Below are 21697 nucleotides of genomic sequence, written 5' to 3' on the forward strand. Positions count from 1 at the left end.
AGGTCAACCCCGTGTGAAATGCACCTCTCGCGTGCCTCTTAAAGGATTCGGTCCTTTTGATGGGGATTGGGGGAAGAGGGGTGGGGGTGGGGGTGGGGGGAGGGTGAGGTCGGGTACCGCTACAGAGAGACAGGAGTGTTGCACATGCTATTCTAATTGAAATGAAAATCCGGGAGGACTCGATGTCATGGGGATCTTTCGTAAGTGTCTGCGTCTCAGCGTGTGAAGTGCGCTGACTTACGAATCGTTCGACTCTGTTAGACAACAGCTGCAGAGCGATCGCACATCCAACTGACAAAAAAAAAAAAGAGAAAAGGTTGCAAAAATGTAGACATTTTGGAACGGGCTAGTCGCAGAAGTGCACCTCTGTGCCACTCTGTGGGCCATTTCCACGCTGCTGGTTGGACGAATCCGATCACGTCTACGAACCCCGAGAAGCAGCGGTGGGGGGAATTTGGGTCAGGGCCGAGCTGCTGATAAGGGAATTTTGGTGTAAATGTGTCCTCTTTTTAGGGATCGCTTCGTTGCGCAGTGAAGAACCTGCCCCCCCCCCCCATCCACCACCATCCACCCTGCCTCCCCCCCTCCCCTCCACCACCTCTCCTCCCTGGTTCCCCTCTCACGGCGTGTGTTGGTTTTCTTTAATGAATCCTCCGCTGCTTCGCCTGATCACTTCGGCGGCTGGCTAATTGCCTTTCTGCGCAAACGGCGGCTGCCGGGACTAATTGGCCAGATTCGTTTCGGGCGGTATGACATCACTGTACCCTCCGAGCCGAGGACGATTTCGTGAAAGAGGACACAAAGAGAAAAAAAACGATTTAAAAAAAAAAAAAGGAAAGCCTCTCATTTCTGCTGAGGTGAATGGGGTTAGGTACATATTTCTATAGCTACGACCCCCAACGTGACCCTTCAGTCAGCTGACCATCTTGAGCGTTGAGCTCAGGGGCGGGAGCGCGGTCGAGGGGAAGGGAATGCTGGGATAGATTTTCTGCCACGGCGCAATCAGCCGCACTCCAGGAACCCTCCTCCGCCGCCCGCTTTAGGAACAGCTGCTCTATTGTAATGAAGCGAAAACCTCGTCAGTCGGCAAAGCCCGGTCAGTCGCTCAGAGTTTCGGCGAGGGTCTCGCGGCGCTCTCTTTGTTTTGTTTTTCTCTGCTTTTGTTCTCCTGCCCAGCTCCTGTCAGATTTATTTTACTTTATTTATTTATTTAGCTATTTATTTTATCGCAGCTCGCTATCTATCGCCGGTGTGGCGGGAAAAAACGGTCTGTCAGGCGGAAAGCGGTCTGCCGGTGTAACGGATAAAGGGTCTAAACAGGAAGTGGAGCAGAACGCCTGGCCGGTTAAGTGCAGCTGGTGCATGCTGGGAGCGGCGGGCGAGCGTTTTGAAAGAGGGGTTTGCGTGTGGTCCTCGGGGCGGGGGGGGGGGGAGCCGGGGAGAGCGGGGGAGCGGGGGAGCGGGGGCCAGACGGAGATAACGGTCTGACAGATCTCTCGTATCAAGCGGCCGACCGAGCCTCAGACCCCTTGCCAGGCCTTGTTAGCGGAACGCTGGGCCGGCCAATCACACGGCCCGGGGAAAGAGAGACAGAGTTACCCTTCATCTCGCGAAAGTTAGCTCGCCCCCATTTGTGATGTCGACAGGGCGTTTTTTGAGCAGTTTTTTTAAACGGTTTCGTTTCGTTAACGGTTTTAACAAAGCCCCTCTGAGTCTGGTCCTGTCGGAACGGGTCTCAGGTGGGACTCCTGCTATACGGACCCAATTAAGAACCCAATTGTACGCGAGCTCTTTTTGTAGTTCTCAGTGCTGCCTTTATTTATTTATTTATGATATTTTATTATTATTATTATTATTATTATTATTTTTACAGCAGTGCTGTAAGTGATATCTCCGGCTGCGGAGGAGATATTTGTATTTGCCAGTCCGTCGCTCTCCCGGGAGCCGCGCGCGCATTGGAGAAACGTTCATGCGATCAAACACGGGATTGATGCGCCGGTCGCCTTAGGGCAGTACATCAAACTTACCCCCCCCCCCCCACTCCCCCCAGTCCCCCCCCAAACCACCCCCTTGCTCCACCCCGGCGTGTTATCGTCTCCCGAAAGTGGATTACGCAGATTTACCCGGCGACAGGACCACGGGAGCGGATCCTTACGCGGCGGGAGTGGGTGGGGGGTCGGGGGGGGGGGATGCGGGGGTGCGCGGAGTCTTAAGCCGACCCCTCGAGGGGTCTCCCCGGGAGGAACGCTTTCATCGGTTTAGTGCTCTCGCAAAAAAAAAAAAAAAAAATGTCCTCCTTTTCTTCATGGGAATGAATAGGCTGTAGAAGGACTCTCGTGGGACAGGGGATCGCACTTAATGAAATACCGCGCCGGATTCCAGCAGTAGCTGCGCGGGAGCCTTCGGGGGGGGCTTACAGTAGTATGGCGGTAATGAAGGGAAATCTCGCAGGATTGCGGCAAAATCGATACGATCCCCCCCCCGCTCGGGCTCGGAGGCAAATACCGGGAAGCGATTCGGCACGTCCGGTCCCTCAGAAGGTGGGGCGGCAGTTTAGTATAATGGGTAAGGAGCTGGTCTCGTAACCTAAAGGTCACAGGTTCGATTCCCAGGTAGGACACTGCCATTGTACCCTAGAGCAAGGTAGTTAACCTGCATTGATTCAGTATATATCCAGCGGTATAAATAGATGCAATGTAAATGCTACAGTATGTAAGAAGATTTGTAAGTCGCTTTGGATAAGAGCATCTGCAAAATGGCTGTAATGCAATGTAATATGATGTAGATGTACAAAGAGGAATCAGCTTCTGAGCTGACAGTATTTTCTGCTTCATTTGTGTGCGGATTGTGGTCAGCAGCAATTTGTTAGCAGAATGAATGTTAATATGAGGGCTCCCCCCCCCCCACCCCCCTCATGGAGGGTATGTAATGTAATTAACTGTGTGTATAATGCATTACTGCAAAGCCCTAATTAGACTACAGAGGGACATACAGTATGAGTGGTCTGGTAGGATGACATTCAAACTATAGAGAAATAATTAACACGGTTTAATGTGTGGCGCAGGGTTGAAAGGATGACAGTTTGGCATGCAATTATATCATCTTTACTTGTGGTCACTATTCATTATCATATTCATTGTGCGAGTGGACACATTAGTTGGCCAGTTCATAAGTGACTGAACAGCTGTCCTTAATGGCACTGATTAACATATTTATTTGTGTCATTTCTCACTTCTTGGACTCTCTGTGCATCCAATGCAGGCCCTTCATGCACCCTAATGGGCATTCGCTTACAAAAAAAAAAGTTTATAAAAGCACACGTCTTTCTTAAAAGATTTTATCCGTAGCTATATCCTAGGGAGTGTGCTTTCACTTTACTTTCCAGAAGTAAACTCCGATTATGGTTTAAAATGCTTGAAGTCTACCGATCTAGTATATTGAAGCTTAGAAGTAGTTCATAAATGCCCTAAAAGTTCTGAAATAGTTCCAGGAAGTACTTTAAGTATACTTAAAAAGGGCCCATTTAGTCTTATAAATGTATGTGATGCTCTTAAATAAAGAATGTCAAAAGTGGAGGGACCGTTTCCCAAACCCCAATGCTCAATGCTGAAAGATAATAACACATCATTTGTCAGTTTTAAAGAAGTGCCATGTCGCTATTATTTAAATGCGAGAATAATGTGAAAAGTTACTTTGACTTTGTTTACCATATTCACTGTGAAGTTCTGTCCTTCAAAGTCATCATGGTTTCTCATAAGGACCAGGTCTGATTCCCATTCTTTTTGGGTCTTTACGGTACTTAGATAATTATCCCCTTTTTTTTTTGTTTAGAGCAAGAATAACTCTTTGCTTAGTGAGTGCTATTTAGCTACCTGCATTGTTAGCTGCAGCTGCTGTTCCCCTGACACAGAGACACCCCAATTTTCCGTGAGTCATGTCCCATCCGCAGCAAATGATGAATATACTCGAGTGCATTATTTTCATGCGGGAAGAAAAATAGAAAGAAAAACAGAAAAATCAGCCCAATGCTTTCGTCCCAACACAATGAGAAAATAGCCCAATTTGCTGTGAAATAGCCCAGGTTAGCAACACTATAATTGCTGATACAATTGTCTGGCATTCTGCAAAGCTGTAGTACCGAGTACAGATTGTGCCGTTTTGAGCCAAGAAGAAGAAAAGAAGTTCTGGATCCATATTAAAAGTGCATTTTTAATGTTTAATATTTGTGAATATAAGTTATACAGTTATGTACATGCATAACCATGGGATGCATAGCATCACTGCACTAGCTGATTTGGAGTTATATGAAGTGTATTCTTTTGCTTTAAACCACATGCACACATTTGTCCCTGTAGCAGCCATTCTAAATTAAAATTTTCTTATGTAAATATAAATTTTCGGGACAGGAATGATAATTGGATGGATGTGATGATTAATAGCAGATTGATGCATTTAGTCTGAAGTGATTTCTTTTTTCGTCCGAACTGCAAGAATGTTAATTAAAATGGCAATTTAAATTGATTGCAATTATCTGAATTGATGCAATGTAGTAATTTCAGAATTGAGGCAGCGTATTATATTCAAATTGGCACGTTGATACAGACATTGTGTACTCTATTTAAAAATAAAGTTTCAAATATAGGGACATCATGAATTGTTTGAGTGACAGAGGACACTACCCACATATTGCATGTATAGATAATTGTGAAATTATAAAGCTAATGACAATGTAGCTGAGGGGATAAATGTGTATGTACATATTCTCCTGTGGAGCAAGACTGAAGGTCTTATGTCACCTACGTCATCAGCGTACTAAATCTAAGGAATCTTATCTTTTCAAGTCTGCTATTCCATATATTGCGCTGTGAATCTTTCCTTTAAAGATCTCAGTGGACTGCAGAATTCCTTAAATTTCCTTTTCTGAAATTGTTTTGCAGATTTTAAGAACGTGCATTAAAATCCCACATGGTTTTCTCTGTTTTAGGACGGAGTACCAATGCTTAAATTAAGTTTTTGTTTGTCTCTTTAGTTTAGTGTTTTGCCATCTTAAATCTTTAACGCTCGATGAAGCAGAATTCATCTTACATGCTGAGTCTCAGATGTGAAATCGAAGCTGTCCCTTCACAACCGATCCCATTTATGACCCCATAAAAACTGTAGTTTGTTCTGGCAATAAAAAAGGTCACAGCACAAACATGCCAATGTTGTATCTTGAAGCAGAGTGTCTTGAATTGTACGCTATCTAAGCACTGGATCCTGTAAACCAGTGGTCTCCAACCCTGGTCCTGGAGAGCTACAGCGTCTGCTGGTTTTTGTTGTCACCTTAAAATCAGCACTCAATTGAGACCCAAGACACCAGGTGAGTTGAGTTAACGGTGTAATCAACTGCTCTAATTGATTCATGAAGTGCAGAGTCACTACGAAAACCAGCAGACCCTGTAGCTCTCCAGGACCAGGGTTGGAGACCACTGCTGTAAACTCAGTTACATAAACACAGTTGCCACTGTCACTCATGTTTTATAGCTGTTCAAAAAAAAAAAAAAAAATTATTACGCACTTTAGAGAGAGAGAGAGTTACTACAAAACAAACAAAACAGCTTAGCCCTTCACCCTTACGGGATCAGGGTGAACATAATAAAGCAACACAACAAACTAAAATAACAAAATAAGACAAAATAACAAAACTACAAAACACTTCCAAGCCTTTTTCGTGCTGGTACGTTTCTCTCTTTCTTCATTTCTGTCTTCCTTGGTCACAGACCTCTACTGGGTAGAAAGCACACTTTAAATACCTGGATTTAATTAATGACGCACTCCAGGTGTGTGTGCCTACTTAACCAGTAGGCGTGGTCCTCAGGCTGCCCCAAACCTCTCCCACAAACCGAGCCCTGTCACACACACACACAAATATATATATATATATATATATATGAGTCTATATATATATATATATACTATATATATATATATATATATATATATATATATATATATATATATATATCCAGCCACAGTGTGCCAGCCATGTTTACATTATGCTAAGATAATCCATCTCCCCAAACAACTTCCTGCCCCCACCCCTTTCCCCCTCCTCCCCCAGCCCCCTTCACCCGCATGTCATCCTCCGTTGTCAGGGAAATCAATCAGGAGGCAATCGTCCAAACTCGGGATTGACTTGACGACGCATCGATCGCAGCAGAGAGACAGACTAAAGACCGCAGCGAGAGACCGGGCGGATGCAGACACACGTGTGTGTGTGTGTGTGTGTGTGTGTGTGTGTGTGTGCGTGTGCGTGTGTGCCTCCCCAGTCAATACCAATGGGGTCTGAGGGCAGGAAGTAATGGCTCTTGTAATGGCAAGTTGAGGAAAGGCTTTGAAGGAGGTGGTGGCAGGTTAAGCTTACAACCCCCGCACCCCCCTCACATGCCCCCCCCCCCAGGAGGGGCTGTCCCGTGGGAGAGAGCGCACACGTGGATGGACCCCCAAACCCCCCGGCATGATATTCAGTCCTCCTGCTACCGGGGCGTGGCCGAGAGAATGGGGTGGGGTGGGGGGGGGGTGTCAGACAGAGGCTAATGGAGAGGGATTAAAAATGGATAGAAGGGGTGGAAGGGATGCGGAAGATCATCCAGAACACCCCTCCCGGGATGTCCCATCAGGCAGAGCCTTATGGAATGGTGAGGGTAATGCACCAGGACAGGCTGCGGGCTGGCGTGGCCGGCTGTAGCCCCCTATCGGGGAGAGCGAATCCTGATCACGACCCAGGCTCCACTGTTGCCTAGCAGCGTCACAGGCCGCTGCGGCCCGATTGGCTGCGGCTTCGCCCAGCGATGGAACCGTGGGGGTACAGGTCTAACGGCTTCTTCCACCTCGGGGTCTCCCCCCAAAATCCATTAGTGACCACCATGTCAGTCTGTAAGAACTGCAGTCCAGTATGCAAGAAAAAACCAAAATGGCTGCACAAGCTCAGCCGATGGACTGCAGAATGCTGATGTTCTTGTGATTGCGTGGGCTTACAGTGGTGATTAGCCATTTCAAATCTGAAGAGGACAGAAACAGTTGGGTTATTTAAAAAAAAAAAAACAGTTGTGTTGTGGCTTCTGGTTCTTGGGTTTGTAAACAAAATCCAGGGTTTTTATCATATCTGTCTCTCTCTCTCTCTATCTATCTATCTATCTATCTATCAATAAAAGTTTGAGAGAAATGCTCATGGGAAAATCCCTGCTGTTGGGTATTGGGTGACCACTGACTAACCCCCCCCCCCCAGGTCTGAAAGTGGGTCATTTCTGTTCATAAATAGCACCACGACTTTGCTCTCTCTTTCTGTCGGGGGGGGGGGGGGTGGGGGATAAAAACCTTGAGGTCACTTGTCAGCTCCAAAATGGAAGCCGCGAAAAAAAAAAGCGAACAACAGGTTCAGCCAGCGTGAAGCAGGAAGCGGCGCGAAGCAGGAAGCGTGACACGCTCCTCCTCTGCAGGCCCCGATGCCACTTTCGAAATATACCGACGCATTAAAATCGCGCCCTCTCGAGTTCTGTCTCACGGGTTGTCCTCGGTTCACCCCCCCCACCCCCCTCAGCAGCCTTGCACATTTAGGGACGTGATACACGCACCCTCATATACTGCAAATTAAACTCCTCAGCAGCAGCAGGGCGTCCTGCACCTCCATAGCACGCGCTAACGCCCGTTTCTCCTGCGGTCTTAGTTGCAAGTCGAGGGTTGCATCCGTGTTTATGGGGTGTGAGGAACAGATGTCATGACAGAAATAGCTAGCAACTGAGTTGCTGCCACAACAAAGTTTATTGTGCTAATGTGTGTGTGCATGCATGCAGGTGTGAGTAAGTGAGTGTGTGTGTGCGTGCAGGCGTGTGCAATTTTGACACATTTTTATTGACACATCCTAAGGAAAAGATACATTCACTTTACAGTTGCCAAAGATCTTGGATAGTTGCTTCTCGCCCAGATTCCTCGGTGTCAGTTCGACTTTGGGGGAGACACACTGCTGGACGACCTAGTCTCATGTAGTCAAACGTCAAGTCTCACAAGCGTACAAGCTAGTCTAGGGACCCGTTCATGTGAAAGCATTGGAGATGACATGTCTCCCTGGCCTGACAGGTATGACCTAACCTAGTGTTGAAGCTTAATTTTGACACAGTAATTCAGGGCTGCCCAGCCCTGTTCCTGGAGATCTCGTAGCTGTCCTATAGGTTTTCACTCCAGCCCTAAAAAAAGCACACCTCATTCAACCGCTAGAAATCTCATTGAGCTGCTGATTAGTAGAGTCAGGTGTGCCAAATTAGGGTTGAAATTAAAACCTACAGGACGGTAGATCTTCAGGAAAAGGCTTGGGCAGCCCTGCTGCAATCGGTTACTGAAATGTTCAGATGCTTGCAGTGAACTCGGTAGGAGCGTGTGAACGTTTGCATTTTTATTAGCTGTGAATTTATGCGGCGATTTTTGTTTAGGCAGTGCTACTGACGCTTCAAACGCTCCTCCGGATTCAAGCTGACGTATGCAGAACTAGCGTTGGATGTGTTTATCACAGTGCAGGGTGGTGGTGAGGGTATCTGGGGGCAGGGAGAGGGAGTGGTGGGGGTGGGGGTGGGGGGGGGGTGTTGTGGTGGGCAGGGCTGGGGGGGAGGGGTGGCGCAGTGGGACGCACAACCCGACTTGACCTGACCTAAGATGACAGCTCATCGCAGCACACGAGCCGGGCAATTAGACTGGGTTTAATGGGCTCTGACCACAGACAATATGCCCTTTCAGAGTGGATATTAAAAAGACATTTGAATCTTTTATTTATTAAATTTTTTTTTTTTGGTCTCCCTGGAATGGAAACATAAATTGAACATGCACAGGAAAGGGCAGGATGCATGCTGCACTCTCATGAAGGAAAGGGTTCTAACAGGCTCCTCTGTGTCTCCACAGAGGAACCCTGTCTAGCTCAAGGGTTCTATGCCAGCTCAATCTGGGAGCCTTCACTCTTTCCACACCTACCATAGAGAGTTCCATAAAAAACTAAAAAGTGTTCTCCTGTGAAATTTGTTTTTATCAGTCACCATTAGAATCGGTTTGGTTGTCTTTAGCTCAACTCTATTCTGATTTTCTCCACTTTCGGGTCCAGCCTATGCATGGAAGTGCATTCTGCTGAACAAAACCCAGTTTAATTATTTTCAAAACAGACAGAATATGTGCAGCTATGCAGACAGAGGACAGAGAAATGGACACACTGGGGAAAACTAGGGACCTCACGCACATGCAAATCAAACGGGTTGTGTAAAAAAAAATGGTGGGAAGGCCTGGTTGCCTATAGTTACGGCTCGCAGGGCTAGACCTCAGTGACTATGAAAGTGGGGTGAGTGTTGGGCCACGTTTGGCTGGAGCTTCAGTGACCAAGACAACTGTGCATGCCGGCGGTGATAATGATGATGATGATGATGATGATGATGATGATGATGATGGTGACCCTAGCCTGGAACAATGAGCAAAGGGAAAGTAGACAGAGTAGTGCTGTGATGTCTGTGCATTAAACGTAAAAAGTGAAAGCCAACCTAAAAAAAAAAACTATTTAACAAGATCCCCCTCTCCTCTATTGGTTTTTGTCCTGATAACCAAAAGGTTCTCACCTGCCTGGATTTGTTTTCCACAGTGTTTCTGAGGCAAGTAGCAATTCCAGGCCCCCCTCGACCTCCCCCACACCCCCCCCCCCATCCCCCGATAACCCAGCAGGATCTTTGAGTGAATTCCCCGGCCGCTGAACTCGAGAAAGAGGGGAAATGGAAACAGCGAGAGCACAAAGATCACCCCCAAGCAAATGAAGCCGAAAAACAGTTTCCACCGGAGCCAAAACGTTTGGGCGGCAGAGTGACCTTCTTTGTGTTCGTAGAAGGGCGCTGAAAAGCCTTTGCCTGCCTTGCCTGGTGTAAATAGAGACTGCCTCAAACATGGAGCCTTGTCTTAATCAATACACCTAGCAAGACTAGAGTTTTGAGCAAGCGGCCACTGCAGTAAATTATTCAAGTTGAAATGTGAATATTTTCGCTTAACTTTCGAAGTTGCGAATGTTTCAGAGTTCCGAACCACCCCCGATTCCCGAAAGGTCTGTACTGGTGATGTTACAGTGCAGTATTTCCTAAAAATGTGGATTTATGCGATAGCAACATAATTTCAGTTGATGCATGACTCTCACTAAACCACAATGCTTTGACTGTTTCAGCAAGCAATCCACACGATTAACAGGTGTGGAATTCCTGGAAGTAAAAGACTGCAAAGCTGGCGTCTCTAGTTGAAACACTCTGTAGGTCATGGACAAATAAACAAATGAGTGAAGACAAATAAAGGAGGAGTAAAAGAGATAAAAAGAGAAGTGAGACAAGACAGGAGAAAAGAAAGTAGGATACACCAACAACAGCACTAATGAAACAATCTGCCTTGCTTTCAAATGCTGGAATTATGTTCATTTTTGGATGGGTCTACTTTTGTACAATGATATCCCATACTGTGTGTGTGTGTGCATTTTATGGAACAGACAATGGTTATGGATATTATACAGAAAAACTGACAGAACAGCAGACCTGCGCTTTTTAAGGATTTGACATGTTGGGAAGCAGGAGCCAGATACACAACCCATAAATCAACATACAACCTGCTGTGACTCCCTATAACCTGAATGTAGGTCCTGAACCATATTTTCTTACTTGGGTAAACAGAAGATAAACGTGGGGAACGGTGCCATTACACCGTGCCCTTGTGGAGAGGCGAATGTGAAAAGTGAGCAGTTGAAAATCGGCCCGGATTATAGTTACCATACCACTCCCGGGCCAGATTGAATGCTGGGTAATTTTCATCCCCGGCATTTGTCTCCTCCGCAACTCCGCTGCGGTCGGCGTGGTCCGGCCCGGCGATTTTATTTAGACGAGGTGGGAATCGGCAGGCCCGCAGATTTCGCTGTATCACGGAGTCGGGGCCCATTTTTCAAAGCGCCAATTAGGTGCGGCTCCTCCATCGATCAGAACGCCCTCACACGGGCGCCGACGCAAACGAATGCCCTGCTCAGCACTATAAGCAAAAGAGCTGGATGGGAAGAGTCTCGTCTTCCCCTGCCTCCCCCCCCCCCACCCCCTGCCTCTCCTCTATTTATTGAGCAGGTAAAGTCTGCGTGCTGACATCTTAAGTAATTAGAGCGTTTATTTGTCTTTGCGATGCATCAAGGTTGGTCGTTCCAGTCAAGGGGTTTGTCTGCTCGCACTACACGGCAGACCTGGGTCAAACGCGTATTTGTTTTGGATTCAAATACTTTTCTACGCTTCACTGATCTTGTCTGGTGTATTAGAACCAATGAAATACTCTAAAAAAAAGTAAAAAGTAGAAACACCGCATTCTGGTCATATTGGCAGGCTCAATTACAGCAGGCAAGATCAACAGAGCACAGAAAAGTATTTGAATCCAAAACAAATATGCATTTGACCCAGGTCTGCTACAGGGTTAGAGTTTGTTTCTGTCATAGAGCCTCGGTGTTTCACGTTGGAATCGCGTTTCGTTGACGAAATGGCAGAGTCGGCCATTTTAAGACATCTTCAGTTATCAGCTAGCAGCCCCCCTAGTCCTTCAGGAAACCCGTTTTGGTTAAGAGAGAAAATAAAGTTCATAAATGCAGATCTTGCAGTGAACCTGTATTTCTGCTCCCTTCTCAGTGAACATTTTTTCCTGGTGAGAAGTGGGTTAGACGGTGTTTCGGCATTCAGGTGAAAACCCAGCAGCATATGGCTGAGAAGTGGTAGTCTTCTATGGTCCCACTAGGACGTGGCCAGCCTGTATCAGGGCAAATCCTCTGCTTTATCAGGGTTAAACTCACTCCTTTTTTTAAAATGTAAAAACATCTCTCAACCCTGATTTCCACCCCTCTAGATGTCTGTATTGCAGCTTCCTGCTCGCTGGGTGGGAGCTAGGCATACTGGGGGGGGGGATTTGGGAAGGCTACAGACCAGACGCTATTGTAACTCCGATTGTTAAATGGAAAGGGTCGTGGGTGGGGGGGTGGGGGTTGATGACACCACTTATGGCAATGACAAGGAATTGAATAGGCTTTTGGGGCCTCATTCTTCTGCAGCTCAAAATTGCATTCAATTTCTGCCCCGGATGATGCAAATCCGAGCCATAAATACGCGCCTGACGGATACGAAACACCGGCTAATCCAATCTTACTGTAATGGGCTAATGTCAAACTAAGTGAGAGACTGGTCGCATTAAAGTGCTCTCGACCCCCCCCACCTCCCGACCCCCCCCAAAGCAATTGGTTAGGGTACGTACATAACTTTATCAGAACTTAATTTAAAAATCTGTTGAACGTATGTACGTAACCGCTCGCCGATGGACTGTAAATGTGAGGGTATTCTTTAAGAAACCGGGGTGAAGGACGATAAATCGATCCTGTGAAAAGGCGGTTAATTGCGATGCGAATGTGGGAACCGCGTAGAGTTTCCTCCAGCTCGCCGACACCGGTGCTGATTTGGACCGAAGAAACAGAGAAGGTAATTAACACCAGGATCACTTTATAGAACTGAGGGAAAGGGAAACAGCGGAACAAACAGCGGATCTAGCCTGGGAAGGACTAATCTGGACTACGCCCGGGGATCAATCTTACATACGGCAGTGGAATTCCACTCGATTTGAAGGCCCCTTGACTGACAGGGGGCCCACAAAAGGAAAAAACAAATGGCGTGGGGAGGGAGGGAGGGAGGGAGGGAGGGGGGGGGGTGTGTCTCATGGTGTAGCCTGCAGAACACTGTCCACGCGCTCACTGTGAGCCGCGATGTCGGCGGTTCGAGTCCCACCGCACGACCTCTGTCACACGTTTCTCCCTCTCTCTTCCTCCGTTCCTCCTGTCTCTCTACGCTGTCCTGTCCAATAAAGTTGGAAAAACCCATAAAAATGTTTTTTAAATAAAAAAATGCCGTAATTGTGCAGAGATGGGGCCCAAAGCAGCACCCCCTAGTGGCAAAACTAAGAATTGTGTTACTAACTGATTCAACGCCCTTGGCTTTTCAGCCATCCATCCATCCATCTATTCATCCATCCATTATCTATGCCCGCTTATCCTGGTCAGGGTCATGGGAGGTGCTGGAGCCTATCCCAGTGTGCATTGGGTGAGAGGCCCTTGGGTTTTTTCACAATATCAAAACAATCTTTTCATGGTCATAGAGGAAGTACATAAATAAAAAATAGAAGAGATTTTTTTTTTTTAAAACACGCAAATACATCCACATACCATACTTTGCGGCGAGGCGATTTTTTAAGAAAGCAATTTCATTTTTTTTGGTAAGTTGCGACAAAATCTCGTTACATCCGCAAGCACAAATCTTACTTTATTTAATGGCATCTGAAATGTCTGAAAGATTGCCCTTGGTATTTTTTGCTTTTAATGTCATTTTTTTTTCTTGTTTGCTCTGTATTAGAGAAAGTACTTATGCTCTTGATATTTAACTTTTTTTTTATGAAAGGACTTCTCAGTGATCTGTAAAGTAATTCAGTCCCACAGGCAAGCATCTCCCTTGTTCTGTAAAACCGCAGGCTGTACAGTCAAGTGACGAACTTCATGAGCCAGATCCTGATGCACGTTCAGTAAAATAGACCCATGTTTTATCTAAGCAAAACACAATTTGTCCTTAACGTAGAATGATGAATTGAAATATGTTTTTTTTTTTAAAAACCATTATTTCATAGATTTGAGTTTGGGGCTTATAGATAAGAAAAAAAACAAAACAAAAAAAACAACAACTCCCAGGAGCCCACAGTGATGAAAATCTGTAGAGCCTGGGCCTAAAGCCTTTATTACACACGTGTGTCAGATGGTAAATGTCAAATGTCTGTTACATTATTAACACATAAAATGGAGTCAATCCAGGTTAAGCCGGGTCAGTTTCTCTTCATACATATGCGATGTTCATACAAACATCTTCCCCTCCTCTGCTCAGAGAGATTATCCTCACACCGATGTGGACTCAGATAAAAGGGGCAATAAAAAATAAAAAAAAAACGACCAAAGTATTGTTTTAATCATTAACGAAACTGAACAAACAACGTTTACCGAGCCGTCTGTTCAAAGCAGGCTGGAGGTTCCTTCAAGCTATGATTAGCATAGCTTTTCTTAACAGGCGGTCTCCTAAGATAATGGTCTTTCGGCAACAGAGTGTCAGTCACGAGCAGGAGTGGCCTCCCATTGATGAGACAAAAATTAAAATAAGTCTCTCGGTTAACGACACGCCTGGAGCTAATTTCTATGTATAACAACGCCATGTGTTGCCAAGCCACAGCAATGTAATGAAGTGATGTTTATATTTCATGAGGACATTCAGTCGACTGCAAGCATTTCAGCTTGTTCAAAAGGATAGCTCTAAATACAGGTTTTAGCTGTGATTACTGATGCCAAGCACATGATGAAACTAACGTGTATATTGTCTGTCTATAGGGCCAAAATAACCCTGAGTCGTTGTGTTGGTTTTTCTGCACTGAGATTCGCTGGATAAGAACGTCTGACAACCAAATGCAATGCAACTGGATTTTAAGATTATATGATTTGTAATCTATCATAGGGCACACACACCATTCACTCACCTATCCTCTCATACCTATGGGAAATTTACTGTCTCCGATTAGCTAAGACTTTGGACTGCGGGAGGAAACCGGAGTACCCGGAAGAAACTCCACACAGAAAGGCCCTGGCCGGGATTCGAACCCTGTACCTGCTTGCTACCCACTGCACCACCGTGCCACCCATAGCTGCGCTGATGTTCACAGCACAACATGGGTTCCCATTCCATATCACTTTCGTGAGACAGATCCATGCACAGACATCCATGCCGGTGCAGAAAAATAATTTAAAATAGAATATGAATGTATAATGGCCAAAGGTTTATCCTTCAAAAGGTGAAGTTTTTTTTTTTTTTTTTACCATTTCTGAACCAAAACCTTGGTGCTCATTGACAGCTAAAGGGACCGGCAAAATACCCATAATTAGGATTATTTGGATTTATAAATTTGTGAAATGAACTCAAATTAATTTACTGAACTGGCTGAACTTGGATTTTGAGTTGATTTAAGGAGATAACAAAATTGAAGGAATTTGTGATGGAAGAATAATGGATAATTGGAATTGTGTTTGTTGATTTAATCAGGTTTTGGAATCGAGATGAATTGAATAGGAATTTAGAGGTTTTTTTTTTGGTTTTTGGAAAATGACTTGAATTGATAGAATTGAAAGGGGCTAGGGAATTTAATTGGAACTGAAGTGTTGCGCATCTCTGTTGAACTGACACAGATGCTAATGTGTGCGACACAGCCTCATTCGGGCATTTAACAGCCACGTGTTTTAATAGCCAGACCGCACTGACAGTGAATAAACTGGCGCGACGCATGTACCTTCCCCGGGGATTTCCAGGTCCTCGTCAAACAGAGCTCTGTAATTACAATAAACCTTTCCTCTCCTAGCGTGGGTGTTAATTTCATTTTTATCTCCGCCACCGTTAGTCGTGCTGTAATCACTTCGCCGCGGAAAGGCACGTCTAATTCGTCTTTCGCAGAAATCTTTAAGTGCCCCTGAAAGCATTTTTCGAACGCCGGCTTGACAGATTACACAAGAAATCTTTCCTCAGCCTGCCAGACGTCAGCGCGGCTCCACTAAACCAGTCATGACTGACCCCAAACCGGAATCAAAATGGCCGTGTAATGACTATCAGCCCTGGCATGATGCTGCATATCTCCCGGTTAATGACTTCTCTTAAAGCATCTCATTCTGCCACCTCTGGGCGTCTGACATGTCCTTCCCACACTCCCCCCCCCGCCCCCCCTTCCCCACGCCTCAGGTTTCCTGTTTGTTCTGCCCCCTGGTCATAGAAAAGACCTTCCCACTCAGGTGTGTAGCACAAAATTCTGGGCCCTATACATAAGCAGTCTCTGTGGGCCCCCTTCCTCTCTTGATCCATGTCTCTCACGCATCATTCCAGGCTTTTCGAGGGCCCTCCCCCCATTCGGGCCCTGGGTAGTCAGTCCAACTTTCCCCCCCACTACAACGCCCCTGTTCCCACTGCGGTCAGAACAGCAGAAGCCCTGCCCGTCTTCTGACACAGACTGAAGACGCACCTCTTCAGATACCCCTGACCCCCCCATTAGCTATCCTGTCTCGTTCTCTTTCTTTCTTTGGATTCCCTTTTGGATTATGTGACAGATAAAGCAGTGATACGATTACCTGTCTGGTGGTGCCTTCTTGAATTACAATATGAAATTTTATTTGTTTGGTCCACAATACGCTTATCGATTATTAACGGGTCTCTGTGCCCTCTTGGTGATGCCGTATTTTTGTGTTCCTGAGGGTAACACTGATGTTCTCTTCTTCTACACATCACTCTGGATAAGAGTGCCTGCCCAGTGATTGTAATGTTACGTAATGCAATGTAAAGTAATGTAACGTTATGAATGGCTCTTGTCTGTAGGCCTCACCTGTCGTTTTTTCTCTCCCCTTCTCCAGGCGGCCCGTCCAGGTGGTCGTCGCCGCACTGCGACTGCTGCTGCACGAACCACAAGGGCGACCGGGAGGCGGTGAGTGGCAACTCCTTCAGCGAGCTCTCCACCTCCAGCTCGGAGAGCCAATCGGAGGCCAGCTCTCCGCAGGGCACGGTGATCTGCGGGCCGGTGAGCCGGCAGGCCAACATCCAGACGCTGGACCGGCCGCCCAAGAAGGGCCCCGTGCAGATGCTGCAGCAGTCGGAGCAGCGGCGCAAGAGCGACCTGCTGCGCACGCTGACGGCCGGCTCCCGCGACACCAGCACCTGCAAGAAGCGGCCCGTCAAGGAGAAGATGACCATCGAGGAGGAGCTGGAGAAGTGCATCCAGGACTTCCGCAAGATCAAGATCCCCGAGCACTTCCCCGAGAGGAAGTATGTGTGGCAGTCGGACCTCCTCCGGAAGTACCGCCTCTGAGCCGCGGTCGACTCCGCCCCCCCCTTGCCCCCCCCCCCCCCCTTGCCCCGGATTTCCCCCTCCCCTTCGCCCTACCCCAATACCAACCCCAACACCCAAACAACGATGAGACAAACGATTAATGGGGGAAAAAAAAAGAACGATAATAATAACAACAAGAACAAAAACAAAAACAAACAATCAGGAGCGTAAACACTTGTGCGTTCAGCTGTGGTTGTTTTTCTGCATTCCACGTTCTCGCGGTCTTCGGCTTGCTTTCCTAGCGATCATTTCTCTGTGGATGGCACAGTTCTAAAAAAAAAAAAAGCAAAAAACAAAAAAAACAACAAACAAAAAAAAAAATGCTTTTTTTTGTTCACTATGAAAATTACTCTCACAGGGTATCTTGTTCCACATGATGAAAGCACAATTTTTTGTCTTTTTGTTTTTTTTTTAATTCCTGGTTTTGGTTTTTATTGTTTAAAAAAAAAAAAATCTTTTCAGACACAACCTTAGCACCGCAGTACAGGGCATAGTGTACGTGTATGAGTTTACACAAGGGTTCCGTGCTTGACTGCTTCTACGGCTAAATTAGAAAAAAACACTGCATGAATTGCTTTGGTTCGACCCAGTGCTTCGATCGCGTCCCGTCAGTAGCTATTGTATTAAAAAATAAAGCGTCGACTGTTCACGCCGCACAGGTGAAGATGAATGTGCACCCCTGTGAATAATTACTTTTTTCTCCCGACAATGCACTTTCTATAAATATTAGCCGCCTACGTGAAATTGATAGACCTCCACGCGCACCGCTTTGTAGAGAGAGAGAGACACAGAGCTCCTGTCACGAAAGAAAAGAGAGGAAATGTCGCTTTCATTCCCCTCCTCGTTCGAACGCCGCCGCTCTGTCAGTTAGGGAAACGGCGGCTGTGGCGGACTCGGCGCTACGAAAGCCGCTCGGTCGCGTTAAGAAAGAAAAAACGCTCGCTCGGCAGACAGAAACGATAATTTGCAGTAAATCTTTTTCTGAAGACAATCCCACGGCAGCCGCCAGGAGAAGAGAATTCGGTTTTAAAATATGTTCCCCCCCCGCAGGGTGAACGTTGCCCCGCCAGCGCGGCAGAGGGTGGATCGAGAGCGTGGAATTATGGGCCAACAATGTGGTACACCACGGATTAGCGAAGGCAGACTCCATTTTAACGGCAGGCTGTGTGTTTTTTGCCTCTAACTGTATGTTGCGCTGTGTTGTGTGTGTGTGCGGGCATGTGTGGTGTGTGTGTGTGTGTGTGTGTGTGCATGTGTTTTGCCTCTAACTGTACTGTATGTTGTTGTGTGTGTGCGCGCGCACGCGCGTGTGTTTGTGTCTGCGTGTGTGTGTTTGTGTGTTTTGCTTCTAATGTTGTTGTGTGTGTGTGTGCGTGTATGTGTGTGTGCACACGTGCGTACTTGTGTGTGGGTGTGTGCGTGTGTGTGCTTTATTGATCTATTGAACAAGGGGTTTGCTGCTAAAATATTCTTGCCACATGAACAGAAATTTGACAATGGGGCACTAGGTTAAGGAGCTAGTCCTGCCATAGGCATAACAGAAAATCCACGCAGGCATATGTGTAATGTTTTTTTTAATTTTTTTTAATAATTCTGGTTGAGAGGGATTTAAAAAGGAAATGCTATTTCAGCTATGGTCCTTGAGATGCAAAAGTAACACTGGGTTTATCACATAATGTGGTTAGCTTTTCCATGAAGTTTTTCTGTCATTATTGAGATTGTAGGACACAAACTATATCAAGGGAACAGAATTCTCTGTGAGACAAAGAATTCAATCACTATTAACGGCACACCAAATTTTCTGTGTAATGTACATCGTATGAGTTACAACACAATGCATGATCTACGACCTCAAGGGTCATCTGTGTGGTGAAATATCTTTATCTCTGAAGTATAGCACAATAAATACAAATGGAGAATATTGTTTTTAATTATGGGCTTACTGACTCATACATCTTAAAGCCATGAAAAATAATAACTTTAATAATACATTTCTATCAGATTGTCAGTGACAACTGGATAATAGATTTGCAATCAGATGCTCCCCAACAATTTTTGAATGTTACTTTCCTAATCCCTACCTGAAATGTACTTGCTGTCATAAGTTAAGCAATGATTTTCATTTGACTTTAGTCGAAGATAAAATTTAGTGAATTAATTTACCAAATACAAACAAAGTACTAAGATTAATCAGTTGCCTGCAATGGCACAGTTAAACATGCATTTACTGTACATTTTGGCCTCATTGGCCTAAAACAACCGACAGACATCAAGAGACATCCGGGAGTATTTTATCTGAAGCTATAGAGAAACAGAAACGGTTAAAATGACATAATTTAATTGAAAAAAACAAATGCACACTTGTAAAGGTTGCTATTAATGTTTATAATAAATGTATGACTTAAAAAAAAAGTTTCATTGCTTCAATGTTATTTTTATACAAGTTCCCCTAATAATGGAAAAACTCAATTACTACAATAATTCCCATAGAACCATGGACACAAATGAAGTATTTAAGAGAAGTTACATTACATTACTTTACATTACAGGCATTTGGCAGATGCTCTTATCCAGAGCGACATACAACAAAGTGTATAACCATAACCAGGAACAAGTATGAGAAACCCTAGAAAATAGTCAAGTGCAGGGAACAACCGCATAGTTCAACTTGGACCCTGAAGGTTAAACTGATTAACACTAAACAACGAGAACGGCAACAACGCAGTCTATGGAAAAAATACAAGCAGTAGTTAAGACAGTTATATAAACAGGGAAGCTAGGGGACCAGACACAAAGGTGTTGGACGGCAAGCCGACTGAAACAGCACATGCCACTTTGTTGAGCCATTTCAGTTTTCACCATGGCAACCAGGCCAATGTCCGTTATAGTTTTAATTAATTAATTAATTACAGGCTATTAATTAATAGTAAACTCTTGTGCTTTCATATCTCTCCATTGCCCTGATAATCTAACCAAGCGTACGTATATTATCGTCATTCACACATAACCAACACATAAACAGCTAACATTGTCCCTATCAAATAAATGAATAAATAAATGAATAAAAGAATGAATGAATGAATAAATAAATAAATAAACAAAGAAATAAATAAATATACCTCCTGACAACACATTACGTCATTTGTCTAGCAGTGACCCATATCTAGCAACTTACATACTTTTTTTTGAAAACTGAGATCAATTACCATGTTTAAGGTTACATCAGTGGCATCCTACCGAGAGACGGAAACCTCAAACTTTGGGTTGTATGTTGACATGCGGAGTTCATTAAGCGCTGCTATAGGATTTATCCTCAGTTTAAGTGGTTAAATTAAATTGAAACAGAAGATTTGCTTTACAATTGTGCATATATGAACAACCTATGCAGGAAAAAAAATTTGGAAGGGGAGAAATAAATATCTCATATTTTGAAATATTCCATAAACCTCATACAAAGTAAGCATTAATCGCAACCTTTGAAAATAACAGCTTGAGACTTACAGTACAGTATATTAATAATGGTTCAATAATGGTTGATAGATGGCACCTTATATTGCAGTTGTTTTTTTCAAAGGTAAATCCCACACAATAGAAAATAGTAGAGGTGGGTTCATATTATTTTAAATATATATATATACTGAGTTTGGAGTTAACGTGTATATGATATTTATATCGTGCTACAGTAGCACTTGAAGATAAACAGAGTGATCTCTTCTTTATTTATGAAAATATAAAATTTTCAACATGTATTGTCCATGGTGTCATATATTTATTTTTATAATAGAAAAGTGGAGTCCACTTAAATATCTTAATTTACCTATCTGCTATGAGGGCATGTTGACAGGTTTTCTGGCTTAAATTCCAGAAGTATAACATCAGGTTCCTTATTACGGCGAGCTCATGCTATCAGCGTCATTTCCTGCAGATCTTTTTTTTTTGTCTTGTTTGCATAAATATTCCTCCTGGGAACTAATCACTTTGTTATCTCTGGCAAGAACTCGTTCTGCCCATTATCTGTGAACCTTCGTTTTTAGGGTAGAGGTGAAAAGTTTGATGGTGCTTGAATATAAGAATATAGAGGAGAGAGAAGCCCACGGTGTTCACGGTATTCGCTGATCTCATAAAATTAATTTTTTTAACGGTTTTTCCGTTTGTCGATAGCTAAGAGCGAGGTGGCAAACGTTCCAGTCCACCCTCACGAGAAACGGTTTGATCAGGGCAATTAAAACAGGATTTCGGGGCATCTGTCAGTGTTTTTCCTGCGTCTGCCTCAAACCGCCATGCTCTCCGGCCCATCTCTGTTCTTCCGCCATTTCAAAGCTGTTGGTTTTCCGTTTGTGAATATCGTAAAACAACACACACACACACACACACACACACAAGCACTCAAAAATATCAATAACATTAATGATTAAGCAAAGTCCACCGGCACATCATGTAACAAATAATATAGCCACATAATCCAGAAAGATATATATAGTATATTTTATAAATATACACATGGAGGCATGTATAAATGTGTGTCCATATATTGTTCCTCTTGCAGCAGAATGAAAGTTACTATACATTTATTTTCTACTGAAAACAGTGGGCACCTCATAGCACATTAAACATTAAAGAAATATTTAATGAACACAAATGTGTACAAAGCCACAATATTCAAACACATTTAAATATGGAAACATCACCATACACGGCTCAA

The 21697-nt window shown here is 44.7% G+C and overlaps 1 protein-coding gene across 1 annotated transcript in view; it reads left to right on the forward strand.

The window, feature by feature from the left end:
* kctd16b (potassium channel tetramerization domain containing 16b) overlaps positions 1–17406 on the forward strand; it is a 69139-nt gene extending 51733 nt beyond the window's left edge. The window contains exon 2 of the mRNA XM_064349899.1: positions 16523–17406. Within this exon, the coding sequence (XP_064205969.1) occupies positions 16523–16974 (452 nt within the window). The 3' untranslated portion in view covers positions 16975–17406. The remainder of the gene's footprint in view (positions 1–16522) is intronic.
* Positions 17407–21697: the final 4291 nt, after the last annotated feature.

Source organism: Anguilla rostrata, chromosome 9 (assembly GCF_018555375.3).
Source record: "Anguilla rostrata isolate EN2019 chromosome 9, ASM1855537v3, whole genome shotgun sequence".
Taxonomy (NCBI): domain Eukaryota; kingdom Metazoa; phylum Chordata; class Actinopteri; order Anguilliformes; family Anguillidae; genus Anguilla; species Anguilla rostrata.